Raw genomic sequence first — 12907 nt, forward strand, 5'->3', positions numbered from 1 at the left:
GTTCATGGGTGGATGTGGTCCTTTCTGGGGGCTGGACTGAGCCCCCCTTTTCCTCTCCTCCCCATCCCCCCCGTCCTACCTCCTCCCCCTACCCAAGCACCTGTACATATGTTTGTACAGATTTATTGCTCTATTTATTTTACTTGTACATATTTACTATTCATTTTATTAATGATGTTTGGTCAATACCATCAGAATAAAGAGAATTGTTGCTGCATACACATCATTAATAAACTGCATCTACAATTCTCTTTATTCTGATGGTATTGACATCTGTCTACTTGTTTTGTTGTTTGTCTCCCCCTTCTAGACTGTGAGCCCGTTGTTGGGTAGGGACTGTATATGCTGCGAACTTGCATTTCCCAAGCGCTTAGTCCAGTGCTCTGCACACAGTGAGCACTCAGTAAATACGATTGAATGAATGAATGAATGAATGACTGAGTTCAAGATGGGTTTTTTGCACATTACTGGTCCAAAACGGGGTCTTGCTAATGAGATAGGAGCCCTCTTTCCTTTGAAATGGAGGGCCTGAATTATAGAATCAAGTCGAGCAAGAGAGAAATCCACTTCTTCCCCACCCATCTCCTCCATCTGGACCACATCTCCCCCCGAATCCTTCCCTCCAGATTTTTTTTCCCGCGGGGATGAGTTCCGTGTCTTCTGTTTCTGTTGCAGCTCGACGCTGGCGTTCCAGAGAAAATAAGCCTCATCTCCCGAGACGAGAAGAGCGTCCTTGTAGTGACTTACAGCGATTTAAAGCGTTGCTTTGAAAACACTTTCCAAGAACTCATCGCGGCCGCCAACGGCCAGTTGTAGTATTGGCAGGAAACATGCAGGACATGGCCCAGAAACTGACCCGAGAGCAAATTGCACTACGGCTGAGCCCCCGCCGCTGCCGCCGTGATCGTCGTCGTCGTCGTCGTCGCTGCCGTGGCCCTCCCGCTTGGCATCAGGGCCCCGGCCCGGAGGCGGGCGAGGCTTCTGCGGGTACACTGTTACTTGAAGGAGAGAACGTTTTACTCACCGAGAGCTACGGCTGCTGTCGGAGGCTTGGATCTGTGAAGAATTTTATTTTAGATCGAGGAACACCATTGGGTGTGTGATGTTCCTGCTTTTATTTTTATTTTTTCCCCCCCACTTGTATATGCACTAATTTTAATTTTTTAAGACGTTTTCTGATCTCGGAAGTTTTGCCACACTGCGTCCTTATCGAGGGAGAGTATTTGCAAGGGCAACCCTGGGCCCCGTTTCCGTCACCGAGGATAACGGCAGATCCATTCGTTCATTCGATGCGTCTCTTGCCCGGCCTTGCGAAGAGGACCAGGTAAACAATCTCATAGCCACTGCATCCTTTAAGTACAACTCGGTGCATAATCCTCGGGAAAGAGTGTTGTTTGCAGGCTCGGTATGCCGCCCGCTGTTCGTTAGAGCAAACCGGACGACGAATATCAAACACACACAGATACACACACACACACACAGCCAACCAGAGAACAAAACAAAGAGTTGTGAATTGAGAGGTTGGAAATCCCCTGCCTAAGTTGATTTCAGTTTTGCCCAAGCAAAGTGTCAAAAGTATTCTGATTTGGGACATTTGGATGGATATAGGAGCTATCAGGAGCGTCAGTCCCGGGCGGCTCCAGATACAACCAGCGCCTTTTTACGGATTGGATGTATGTTTCCCTGCTAGTCAGGTGCATTTACATTTATGCAATTTTTTTAATAGAAAAATTTTTTTAAAGAAGTTGTGTTCAAGGCCTGAAGTTTCAGGAGTGTATTATTTACAGTATCCTCTTTTTATATATATATATACACACACATATACATATGTGTGTATGTGTGTATGTGTATGCACATAGGCATAAATACACACATATACGTAAAAATATGTATAGATATATATATTTAAAAATCTGTTCTTGGAACCACAGCTTTATTATGGTACTTTACACTGGATAGAAATACAAAGACACTGTTTAGAAGGTGAACCAAACACAGCAGTAGCCCGGCATCCAAGAGCTTTTTTAAGTTTTACAACCTGAATCTCGAGGGATAACTATCTGCTGTGCCTTTTGCAGTCACTGCTTAGCCCAAAGTAATGTTGCTTTTGATAATATTCTGAGACCCGTGGGATATCCTCTTGTCAGTCAGTCTCAAAAGTGGGAAATCTTCTCCCTCCTGCTCCTCGGCCTCCTCGTCCTCCTCTTCCTGCTCCTCGACTTCTTAACATCTGGACGTGCGGTTGTTGCCAAACTTGGGTATTTGTGGGATTTCTAGTACAAGATCAAACACCTCCACTTCGATACTGAAGACTGCCAAATCCATAGGAATTTTCTTTCGTAAGAGCAGTAGTGAAGACTGTATCTCGCCTTCCCCAGCACTGAATGTTTTAATAGCGCCGGGTGCTCACCACGTGCGGAACAAGAAAAGGTGGAAGCCCAGAAGGTCAGAACCGACTCCAAGCACTTGTAACCGATGCTACTGACTTCTATTTTAATAATTCTCAATATTTGTAGTTTTCAGAGAAGTTTTTCCTTTTTCTCTGTCCACTTTTTATAAGCTTTAAAATGATTCTCCGCCTCGAGATTGGCTGTGAGGAGAAAGCACCTCTGTTTACCCCGGGAGCTTCGAAGTCCAGGGAGCAGGCTTTACCCATTTTAGAGAACGGGTTGCCGGGGTGGGGGCGGGAGAGGGGAGGGGAGGGAGGGGAATGAGAGAAGGGGAGAACCCACGTGTGGTGGCATCAATTTTTGAGTTAAAAACAAAACAAAACAAAAAAAACAACAACAGAAAACCACTCCAAAACCCAATTACTGTTGCATTGGACCTGGATGGCTTTTTTTAAAGGAAGGGGATGTTCAGTATTCAGAGGATAATTGAAAATGGCCACCGTGATGTTTTCCCTTGCCACTGAGAGGAACAAGAACCAGAAGAGAACCTGCAAAATAGCCTTTTATCATTGGCTTGTGTATTTGAGAGAGAGAGAGAGAAAGAGAGAGAGAGCAGCTGTCTTTTATATGTTTTTTGACAAATCATATTGTAATTCTTTTGTACAAAAAAGAAGTACTTGTATTCTAGGAGAAATATGAAATGCTTAATTTATAAGCGGGCTGAGATTTTTTCCAATATTGTTTTCTTTGAAAATGAAAAAGGGGTTGGGGGGGAGGGGGGTCATCTTCTGTTCAGTTCCAAGGTTTGGGAACCTTGAAAATCTTCATTTGGGGACCAATGTTTTGTGAAAGCAAAGGGCAGGAGGTCAAACAGGGCTTGACTTTCTCATCTTTCACAGACCAGCAAATTTCCCCTCGCGTGGGCAGCGGCGATTGCCAGCCCAAACGTTTTTGCATCATTGCTGCCAGTCGGCTTCAGCCCCAGTGACCTCAGGACTTTGGTTTAGACTAAAAGGTAGATGGCTGATCTGTTTCCTAAAGTAAATCTTGTCAGCCAGAACACTCCTCCTCCTCCATCTTTGTAAGCTTTGTTTTATATTTATTTTTTGTTTAGTCCATCCTTGGGAATGATTTTTCACAGGAGCCCCTACCCGTTCTGTCTGGGTGTTGGGGGGGAAACCCACGCTACCCGTATTGTAAATTCCCTAGGGGAGGTCGTCCCTCGGTTCTAGCCTCTACCGTTCATAGGAAGTTTACAGTGTCGCAAAAGAGTCCAGGGGTAAGACGTGACTTTGCCATTCCTTCCTGTTTTGACAGATCAAAAGCACAGAAAGGACAAACATTGAAATCACGTGACGTTGGGCATTTTAATTTTTGTACCTGTTTTAAATTCTGTTCTGTATAATTGACTATGTTGTAAATATTTTGGAGGGCACCTCTGTATCTTTGTTTTGATCCCGTCCCCGTGATGCGTGGCATCGCTTCCCCCAGCCCCCCGACTCCAGACACCAGTCCGTTAGTTCTAATGTCATGGTCCCAATGTGTTACTCATCTTTAATCCTATTTTCAATCTCCACGTGTACAGCAGTATTTTTAATAAAGAATTACAGGAGTAGGTTTGCCTGACTCCCTCCCTACTAGGCCCACCAGGTCAGCGTTGGGGCGCCGCACCCATTATCTGAAGCGTCTCCAGGTGGAAGCCCTCGGGCCCCCGGGGTCCGGCGTCCCCGGTAAAAGGTGCAGAAGTAGTGCGCGTCCGTTGGCCATCCCGCACAGCACAGGACCTGATTGTTCTTGGTTCCCTCAGTCGGGGCAGGAGCCTCCGCAACCTGGCTTTTCTTCCCCTGCTTCTCGACTGGAGAGCCGGGCCGGGGGAGTGGGATCCAAGTCGTGTCTTAGGGGTTCCTTTCTGCTAGGGAAGGGTGCTCCGCTCAGGGGATCCCGAGCCTGATCTGGCTTGTGTTTTTGGGACTTTGGACTAGGGGGTCTTCGTCACCTGCTAGACAGCCTCCCCCACTCTGCGGACAGCACAGAAAAGGCTCTCTGCCTTCTTCTTTCAATTTTTTTTTTCCAATCCAGCCTGTTTGGATATCAGAAAGGTGATGGCAGCCCGACCGACTGACAGGCCCTACCGAAGACGGCGGCTCTCCGGAAGGGCCCTGAGAAGTGGACGCGGAGGGGGCGGTTCCTGAATCCCACAGAGACAGCGGAGCCCGGGGCAGAAACGGGACCGGTAATCAGTGGAAGAGAACTTGCTGGAATCACCTTCCCCCCGGATCGGACCTGAGATCTCCCAGTAGTCTGTCAAATACAGGTGGCCCATCTTCACTCTCTTCTTTTTTGGTCTTGCACGTGGGAGGGGTCTCCTCATGGAAACCCCTATTTCTGTGGACTGAGAAAGCTATTGGGCCGGGGCAGGGGGTGCATTCTTCATGGACTGGTGTCTCTTTGGAGTTTAAGGCGCGAGATGGAGCGCAGTGGTGTCAGTGACAGGTGCGAAAGACTCAGAGGATCGTCACAGTGGAAGGAAATCCCCCAAAGGATATCCTAACGGACCGCAGGAATGCTGCCAACCTGAAAAAGTCACCAACCTGTATCAACTCACCGAGAGTCAACGTGACCTCTCCAGCCAGGGGAACACGATCTCTTTTGGCTGTTAAGTGCTGACGCTGCCCTCAAGCTCAGGACCGGCCCCGGCAGTGCTCACACACCCTGTCGTCTTTGGACACAACAGGCTGAGACGGCATTCCCGGCCCCGCACGCTTCTCGAAATTACACTCGGCCCTGTCCTGTCTTTCCCGGCCTCGTTTCCTTAGCTCATTCCGGGGGAAGGTAGGTGGCTTTGGGACAGGTGTGACTGGGTTTGGGCTGTCGGTTTTCCTTTCCTGGAGAGCGTATTTGCCGCAAAGCCAGGCAGAATCAGTTCTGGCCACTTCCTGCGTCTCTTCTAAAGCTTGTGGGCGGGAGCCCGTTGACGTTGGTACTGACTCCTGAGAATTGTGGTCTGGGCCTCTTGGGGCTGAGGAATGGAGAGTTTTCATGTTTTTCCATTTGAATTGCAGTTGTCTCCCCCCACACACACCTTTTTTTTTACGGTATCTGTTAAAACGCCTACTCTGTGCCAGGGACTGTACTATCTGCTGGGGTAGTTACAAGTTAATCAGATTGGACGCAGTCCCTGTCCCACATTAGGGCTCACCCTCTTAATCTCTGTTTTCCAGATGAGGTAACTGAGACCCAGAAAAGTGAAGTGACTTGCTCAAGATCCCTCTCTCCCCTTGGCCTTCTCCTCCTTCCCCTCCACCAGTGGAGTGCTCTGCCCCTTCCCACCGGCAGTCCTGGTTTTGCTGATGTTGCTTTGGTCTCTGTGGAAGTTCTGGTTAGTGACGTCTCTCAGGCGACCCATAAACTTGCTTTATCCTGAGCTCAGGGACTCGTTTCTGAGGAAGCAGGCGGAAGTAGTTCCATGTAAAAGACCATTTATTATACAACGGTAGCGGTCAAAATATACTTTCTTAAAAATAGATTAGAAATGGAAGACGTTAACTCACTCATCCAGTGTACATTCTCAGTTGGCACAAAACTCACGCTAGCTATTCTAGTTTCCTTCAGTATTTATGCACCAGAAACATCTTTCCCTCCAGACCGAGAGAGACCCTTCCATCCTCAGAGGCATCGAAGCGTTCTGGGCCAAGCCAGGGCAGGGCAGGCGGCGCCCGGGCCGGGGATTTGCTGAAACCAGGCCTTTCCCTCTATCGGGCTGGACACACCTGCTACGCTCAAAGGCAAACCCCGCGGCAGGTAGGGGCGATTTTTAAAGTGCTGTAGAGATGGTTAATCCTGACGTGAGCCGGCGGGGAGGAGAGCGGCGATCGCTTTTAAGGGCGGCTGCCCTCCGGCTCTCCTGCCTGGTCCCCGAGCAGTTTATGAGGTGAGTTCCTCCCCGCCTCTGACTTTTGGAGTGGAGCCAGCCCTGCCCGGCCAGACGCAGTGAACGTCACCCCCTCGACCTTCTGAGCGTCACGATCCAAGAAAGCTGAGACACGTTTGACGGCTCCTTTAGTTCCCGAAGACAAAGACGGTTGGAGGGCTGACGTTCACTGCGGCCCAGTGTTTGGGGCGGTCCTGCCAGCTGGCAGGGTGTGGGCTGGGGAGAGACACAGCGGGGCTCTAGGCCAGCAGAAGCCTGAGGTCCAATTTGTCCCAGTCCGCTGCCCACCCCGAGCTGGGAACATTAAATCCCAAACGCCTCAGGGTGGGGGTGAGGAGGGGGGCCCGCCTCGTGGCCCCGGCCAGAGAGCTCACTCCACTGGCCTTCCTGGCTTTAAATCAGGATTTCATTTACCTCTGAGGGGCTGGCAAAGCTCATTCTCGTTGCAAAAAGTCAGAAAAAGCAGCTGGTTCCCAGGGCGTGCTCTAAGTGGATAAATGGGTCGCGCCGGGCAAAGCGAAGTTACTGCAGCGTAGCCGAGGCCTGCCCACCCCGTTAGACGGGGGCGGGAAGGCCCCGGCCCAGCGGGAAAGGGCCCGGGGGCGCACAGCACGCCATCCTGTCCAGCGCTGAGGTGTCACACGTGAAGCGGCGCTGAGCTTGGCTGGCACCCCCGTAGCCAGCATGGGAGGCCCCCAGGCCCGACTCCTTGCTCCAGCTGCTCACGTTCAGGCTGCAAGTGAAAGCGGATAGAGGATCAATGGCTACGGGGGCCTGCCTTGCCCTAAGCCCTGGCGCTGCCTGAGAGCCAGGCCTTAGCTCGACCCTTATCAGGACACCCAGGGTGCTTGGTGGCTGGGAGTAAACTGGGAGTGTAGAGTCGTCCCCCCCCATCCACCGCGAGGAACAGGCTTCTTACCCCAGGACGAAGGGTCCTTTGGCTTTGTTCCCGGTCCAGGGGCCGTGCTGAAGTTCCGTGGAGGCCAGGACCAGGCTGCTGCTGGCCCGATAGTCCTGGGGAACAGGAAGGTTATACGCTGGGTGTGCCTGGAGGAGGCTCAGAGGGGGAGGAAATACTCGGCCCCAACCTCCCCTTCCCCCGTGTCCTCATCTTGGCATGATTGCGTATTCTCAACTTTCACGAATGTATTCCCACAGAGCTTGCCCCCTCAATCTCTGCTCATTTCTCCTCCTCTGTTGCTGGCTCCAGTGCGTCTGCCTCTCTGTTCACCTGTCAGTAATTTATTTAAATGGTATTTGTTAAGCACTATGTGCCAGGTGCTGTTCTAAGCGCCAGGGTAATCAGGCTGGACAGAATCCATGTCCTACAAGGGGCTCACAGGCTTAAACCCCATTTTACAGATCAGGGAATGGAGGCGTAGGGAATAGTATTCATTCATTCAATAGTATTTATTGAGTGCTTACCGTGTGCAGAGCACTGTACTAATCAATCAATCGTATTTATTGAGCACTTAGTGTGTGCAGAGCACTGTACTAAGCACTTGGGAAGTACAAGTTGGCAACATAAGCACTTGGGAAGTACAAGTTGGAGAAGCAGCGTGGCTCAGTGGAAAAGAGCCCGGGCTTTGGAGTCAGAGGTCATGGGTTCAAATCCCAGCTCCGTCACTTGTCAGCTGTGTGACTTTGGGCAACTCACTTCACCTCTCTGGGCCTCAGTTCCCTCGCCTGTAAAATGGGGATGAAGACTGTGAGCCCCACGTGGGACAACCTCACGACCTTGTATCCCCCCAGCGCTTAGAACAGTGCTTTGCACATAGTAAGCGCTTAATAAATGCCATCCAAAAAAAAAAAAGTTGGCAACAATATAGAGATGGTCCCTACCCAACAGCAGATACTTGCTAAGCGCTACGTGCCAAGCATTGTTCTAAGCACTGGCCCTGTTCTAAGCGCTGAAGTGAATTGACTTGCCCAAGGTCACCCAGCAGGCGTTCATTCAATCGTATTTATTGAGCACTTACTGTGTGCAAAGCACTGTACTAAGCGCAGACAAGGGGCAGAGCTGGGACTAGAACACGGGTTTTTGATTCCGTGGCCTGTACTAAATCCATTAGGCCACACCGCTTCCTTTTGGGCAGAACTCTCCTCTCCTGCTTGCCTCACGTAGACTCCTACCCCTTTAGGTCCATCTCTGGAAGCAGGGCTAGAGACGCCCGACTGGGCTGAGTGCTCGTCGCTTCTCCGGCCCCACCTTCCCTACATCCTGACTGTGCTAAAAGGGAGAGACGTGGCACTTTTTGTGTTCTGGCTTGTCTCCGGGCCCCAGTGGCGGCCAAAGCAGTCTCCCCCCAGCCTCAGGGCCCCTTATCCTTACCTCAAACATGGAGCAGCCCCGGGACGAGAGCTCGGCGCAGGTCCTCAGCCTCCGGGATTGGCCAAATTCGAAAGCGTTGACGTATCTGGAACCGGGCAGACAGACGGAGGAGCCCTGCCTGTTCTCCAGGCCCATTTCCCGCCCAATCTCCCACCCTCATGCTGACTCCCAACTTGAGGGGAAGCCCCTGGAAGACAGGGGTAGGGCCACTCTCTAGCCTGTCCTGCTTAAGTGCTTAGGACGGTGCACCGCAGCTGGTGGATGCCCAGTAAATATCGCCACTCCGTTTTTTAAAAATGGTATTTGTTAAGCGCTTCGTATGTGTCAAGCTCCGAGGTAGGTACTAGCTCACTGGGTTGGACACACAGTCCTTGTCCCACGTGGGACAGGAGCAACATCTAGGGAAAAAGAGCACAGGCCCTGGAATTAGAAGAGCTGGATTAATCCCAGCTCTGCCGTTTGCCTGCTATATGAACTTGGGTAAGTCACCTCCATTTCTCTTGGCCTCAGTTTCCTCATCTGTAAAACGGGGATAAAATATCTGTTCTCCCTCCCTCCTAGACTGGGAGCCCCATGTAGCCCAGGGAATGGGTCCAACCTGATTATCTATTGCTCGGCACATAGAAAACGCTTAATACCATAACTATTATGGGGGCTCACCCCACCTCGTTACCCATCACTGACCCTTTCCAGGCCCCCCAGGTGGAAGGAGTCCTGCCGCCTGATTTCCCGGAACTCTTTTCTAATTCCTTTCAGGGCCCGAGGGCTGGCGGCAGATGGGGAAAGGGGACAAGGGGTCTGGTGTGGCTAGCTGCCCGGGCGCCGGAGGATGTTTTACCTGATGCTGTCGATGCTCTTCCAGCTGGATATGGGAGCTGAAACATCTTCTCGGAAATGGGTCTGACGCGTGGCCGGGGTCCGGGATGCCGGCCCAGCGGGGACAGGCAGTACGGTGCTCAAGGGGATGTAATCCTTGCCATCCTGTGACAGCCCCATCACCGTCACAGGCCGGCCCTGGCCTCCACACGCGTCGCTGTCCCCGGACTCTCGCTCCTGGGTTCGGGGGGGAGCCGCGACGCACCCCTCTGACCCCTCCCCACCCCAGTTGCACAGTACCTGTTGCACACTGGCTTGCAGCAGGTCCCCCAGCTTTTCCACCAGCTCGTTAAAGCGGGGCCTCTCCTCGGGGTTGCGATGCCAGCAGTCCAGCATAGTCTGGTAACTAGGGGGTGAGAAAGGAGCCAGCCCCGTGGGAGGCCCACAGGATTACAGCTCTGGGCCCATGGGGGGGTGGGTGGGGGGGGGGATTGGGGGGCACGGCACTGCCCACGGCCGAGCTGCACAGGGAGACTCACATTTCAGCTGTGGCAAACTCCGGTGCCCGCATCCTGGTGCCTTCCTTTAGGCGGCTGCAGAAATCCTCGTCCATCTGCACCCCTGGGTAGGGGGATCCCCCTGTGGACAACTGGCATCTGAGACATCTTTAGCCGTGAGGCAAAGGGCCACCCCCTCCCCCTACGCCCCCCACACTGCTCTTGTGCCCAGAAGCCACGCATCGCCCCTTCCACGCCGGCACACTGCCCCACTCAAGTCTGGCGGGGAGTGGGTCTCGGGCTCACGGTGATGGGGGCGAGATGTGTGATGGCAGTGGGCGGCTCGGCCATTGGCAAGAGGGGCCCGGCCCAGGGCTCCACCCTCGGCGGGCACCAGTGAATTAGGTTTCTCCCCAAAGCTGCCCACAAGTTACCCAAGGAGAAGATCTCCCAGAGCAGCACCCCATAGGACCACACGTCGCTCTGCGTACTGTAGACCTTGTCGAAGATGGACTCCGGGGCCATCCACTTGAGGGGCAGCCGGGCCTGCAAGAAGACAGAGGCAGTGCCATCACAGGTGCCCGCCCGGAGGCTGGGAGGGGCTGGTTCCCCCACAGCAGGACCAATGTCCCGAGCCATCCCAACACCCCGGGTAGGTGGCACGCTACAATCCCCAAGCCAACCTAGAGATCTTACCCAAATGGCCCACGGAGGGACGAGAGGTGTATGGGTTAGCCCTGGGAACCGGAGGAAGGGGACCAAGGGCCGCCTTCTCTACGTTCTTGGTCTGTGCCTGAGCCCAACCCCTCGGGCCGTCGTGCCGCCCCACCGCCCGCCCGACTCACGTCTCCTTTGCGCACGTAGTCGGGGTTCTTGTAGATGTCCCTGGCGAGGCCGAAGTCGCAGATCTTCACCACGTTGTTGTCAGACAGGAGGATGTTGCGGGCGGCCAGGTCGCGGTGGATGCACTGCGAACGGGCCGCCACCTAATCAGAACGGGCTTCCTCCGATGCCCCTCCGGCCGAGGCCCGGGCCTCTGGGGGTCCGCCCCGTCGGAGGCTGCTCTGTCGAGTGGGCAGAGACTCCCTCCCGGCGCCCCCAGTTGTGCAGTTGTGTCCGGTGGGACAGGAATAATAATAATAATGATGATGATGGCATTTATTAAGCACTTACTATGTGCAAAGCACTGTTTTAAGCACTGGGGAGGTTACAAGGTGATTAGGTTGTCCCACAGTTTTAATCCCCATTTTACAGATGAGGTAACTGAGGCCCAGAGAAGTGAAGTGACTTACCCCAAGTCACACAGCTGACAATTGGCGGAGCGGGGATTTGAACCCATGACCTCTGACTCCATAGCCCGGGCTCTTTCCACTGAGCCAAGCGTCAGGGGCGTCCACCTGACACCCAGATAAGCGCCCTGCTCCCAGCTCAGTTCCCTCCATCCAGAGGGCCGTTGCTGGAGTGTTTTGCCTGACCATATGGGTCATCACGGCTAACGACCCAGAAACATTTAGGCCCAATTTTCCTGTGGGTGTTCTGGGGTGGGGTCCTCTGCAAAGCAGCCTCCCAGCTCGTGGGGAGAGAGTCACCGGATCTGGCTGTGCCTGGGCTTTTTTTTTTTTAATCCAGTGGTATCTGTTAAGTGCTTACTACGTGCCAGGCACTGTACTAAGCGCTGGGTTAGATATAAACTAATAAGGTTGGACACGGTCCACGTCCCTCCTGGGTTCACAGACTTGTTTTGTTGTCTGTCTCCCCCTTCTAGACTGTGAGCCCGTTGTTGGGTAGGGGCCGTCTCTAGATGTTGCCGACTTGTGCTTCCCAAGCGCTTAGTCCAGTGCTCTGCACACAGTTAGCGCTCGATAAATACGATTGAATGAATGAATGAATGAATGAATGAAATCCTCTTTTAAAGATGAGGGAACTGAGGCCCGGGGAAGTGAAGTGGCCGGCCCACGGTCCCACAGCAGACACAGGGTGACTCCAACGTCCCTGTTCTACCCACTAGGCCCCACTGCTACTCACGCTGGGGTTGGGAGGGGGTCGCCCCCCTCACTGTACACCTGCCCCAATCCCTCTGGAGCCGCGGACTCTGCCCGGTGGGGAGGCAACCCCACAGAGCCAAACCCACCTTTCTGGATGACAAGAACTCCATGCCCCTGGCGACTTGGAAGCTGTAGGAAATCAGGTCTTCCATGGTGATGGGCCGCTTATAGAAGTCGTCGTTCTCTGGAGAGGGCCAGAGCCACAGTTAGGCAGCCTCCGAGGCAGGAGGTCATATTTATTATTATAAATATGTACACATTTGTACATATTTATTACTCTATTTTACTTGTACATATCTATCCTATTTATTTTATTTTGTTAGTATGTTTGGTTTTGTTCTCCGTCTCCCCCTTTTAGACTGTGAGCCCACCGTTGGGTAGGGACTGTCTCTATATGTTGCCAATTTGTACTTCCCAAGCGCTTAGTACAGTGCTCTGCACATAGTAAGCGCTCAATAAATACGATTGATGATGAGGAGGAGGAGGGTGAGCGGAACTCCCACCGGCCTTTGCGAGGCGCCACGCCACATCATCATCATCATCAATCGTATTTATTGAGGGCTTACTATGTGCAGAGCACTGTACTAAGCGCTTGGGAAGTACAAATTGGCAACATATAGAGACAGTCCCTACCCAACAGTGGGCTCACAGTCTAAAACATCCGACTCGCCCCCCACCCCACCCCAAGGATGGCGGTCCTCAGGGCGAGCAGGCCTGGGGACGGACAATGGCATGTTCTACTGTCTCAGTGAGGAACGCGACTGTGAGCCCACTGTTGGGTAGGGACTGTCTCTATATGTTGCCAATTTGTGCTTCCCAAGCGCTTAGTACAGTGCTGTGCACACAGTAAGCGCTCAATAAATACGATTGATGATGATGATCTTCCTCAAATCCCG

At 52.7% G+C, this 12907-nt stretch overlaps 2 protein-coding genes across 4 annotated transcripts in view; one reads left to right on the forward strand and one right to left on the reverse strand.

Moving 5' to 3' along the window:
* Positions 1-5509, forward strand: part of PAN3 (poly(A) specific ribonuclease subunit PAN3) — a 78282-nt gene extending 72773 nt beyond the window's left edge. For 2 of the 3 annotated variants that reach the window (XM_038761828.1, XM_038761829.1), the window contains exon 19: positions 676-2678. In XM_038761828.1, coding sequence (XP_038617756.1) covers positions 676-816 — 141 coding nt within the window. In that variant the 3' untranslated portion in view covers positions 817-2678. Of the gene's footprint in view, positions 1-675; positions 2679-4469 lie in introns of those variants that run through there. The other variant, XR_005455209.1, reaches the window with a different exon arrangement.
* A 347-nt stretch (positions 5510-5856) lies between these two features.
* Positions 5857-12907, reverse strand: part of FLT1 (fms related receptor tyrosine kinase 1) — a 123099-nt gene continuing 116048 nt past the window's right edge. The window contains exons 22-30 of the mRNA XM_038761775.1: positions 12098-12195; positions 10812-10934; positions 10401-10512; positions 10009-10108; positions 9770-9875; positions 9492-9634; positions 8654-8738; positions 7241-7335; positions 5857-7054 (exon numbers count right to left, since the gene is read on the reverse strand). Coding sequence (XP_038617703.1) covers positions 6877-7054; positions 7241-7335; positions 8654-8738; positions 9492-9634; positions 9770-9875; positions 10009-10108; positions 10401-10512; positions 10812-10934; positions 12098-12195 — 1040 coding nt within the window. The 3' untranslated portion in view covers positions 5857-6876. The remainder of the gene's footprint in view (positions 7055-7240; positions 7336-8653; positions 8739-9491; positions 9635-9769; positions 9876-10008; positions 10109-10400; positions 10513-10811; positions 10935-12097; positions 12196-12907) is intronic.

This window comes from Tachyglossus aculeatus, chromosome 20 (assembly GCF_015852505.1).
Source record: "Tachyglossus aculeatus isolate mTacAcu1 chromosome 20, mTacAcu1.pri, whole genome shotgun sequence".
NCBI lineage: Eukaryota > Metazoa > Chordata > Mammalia > Monotremata > Tachyglossidae > Tachyglossus > Tachyglossus aculeatus.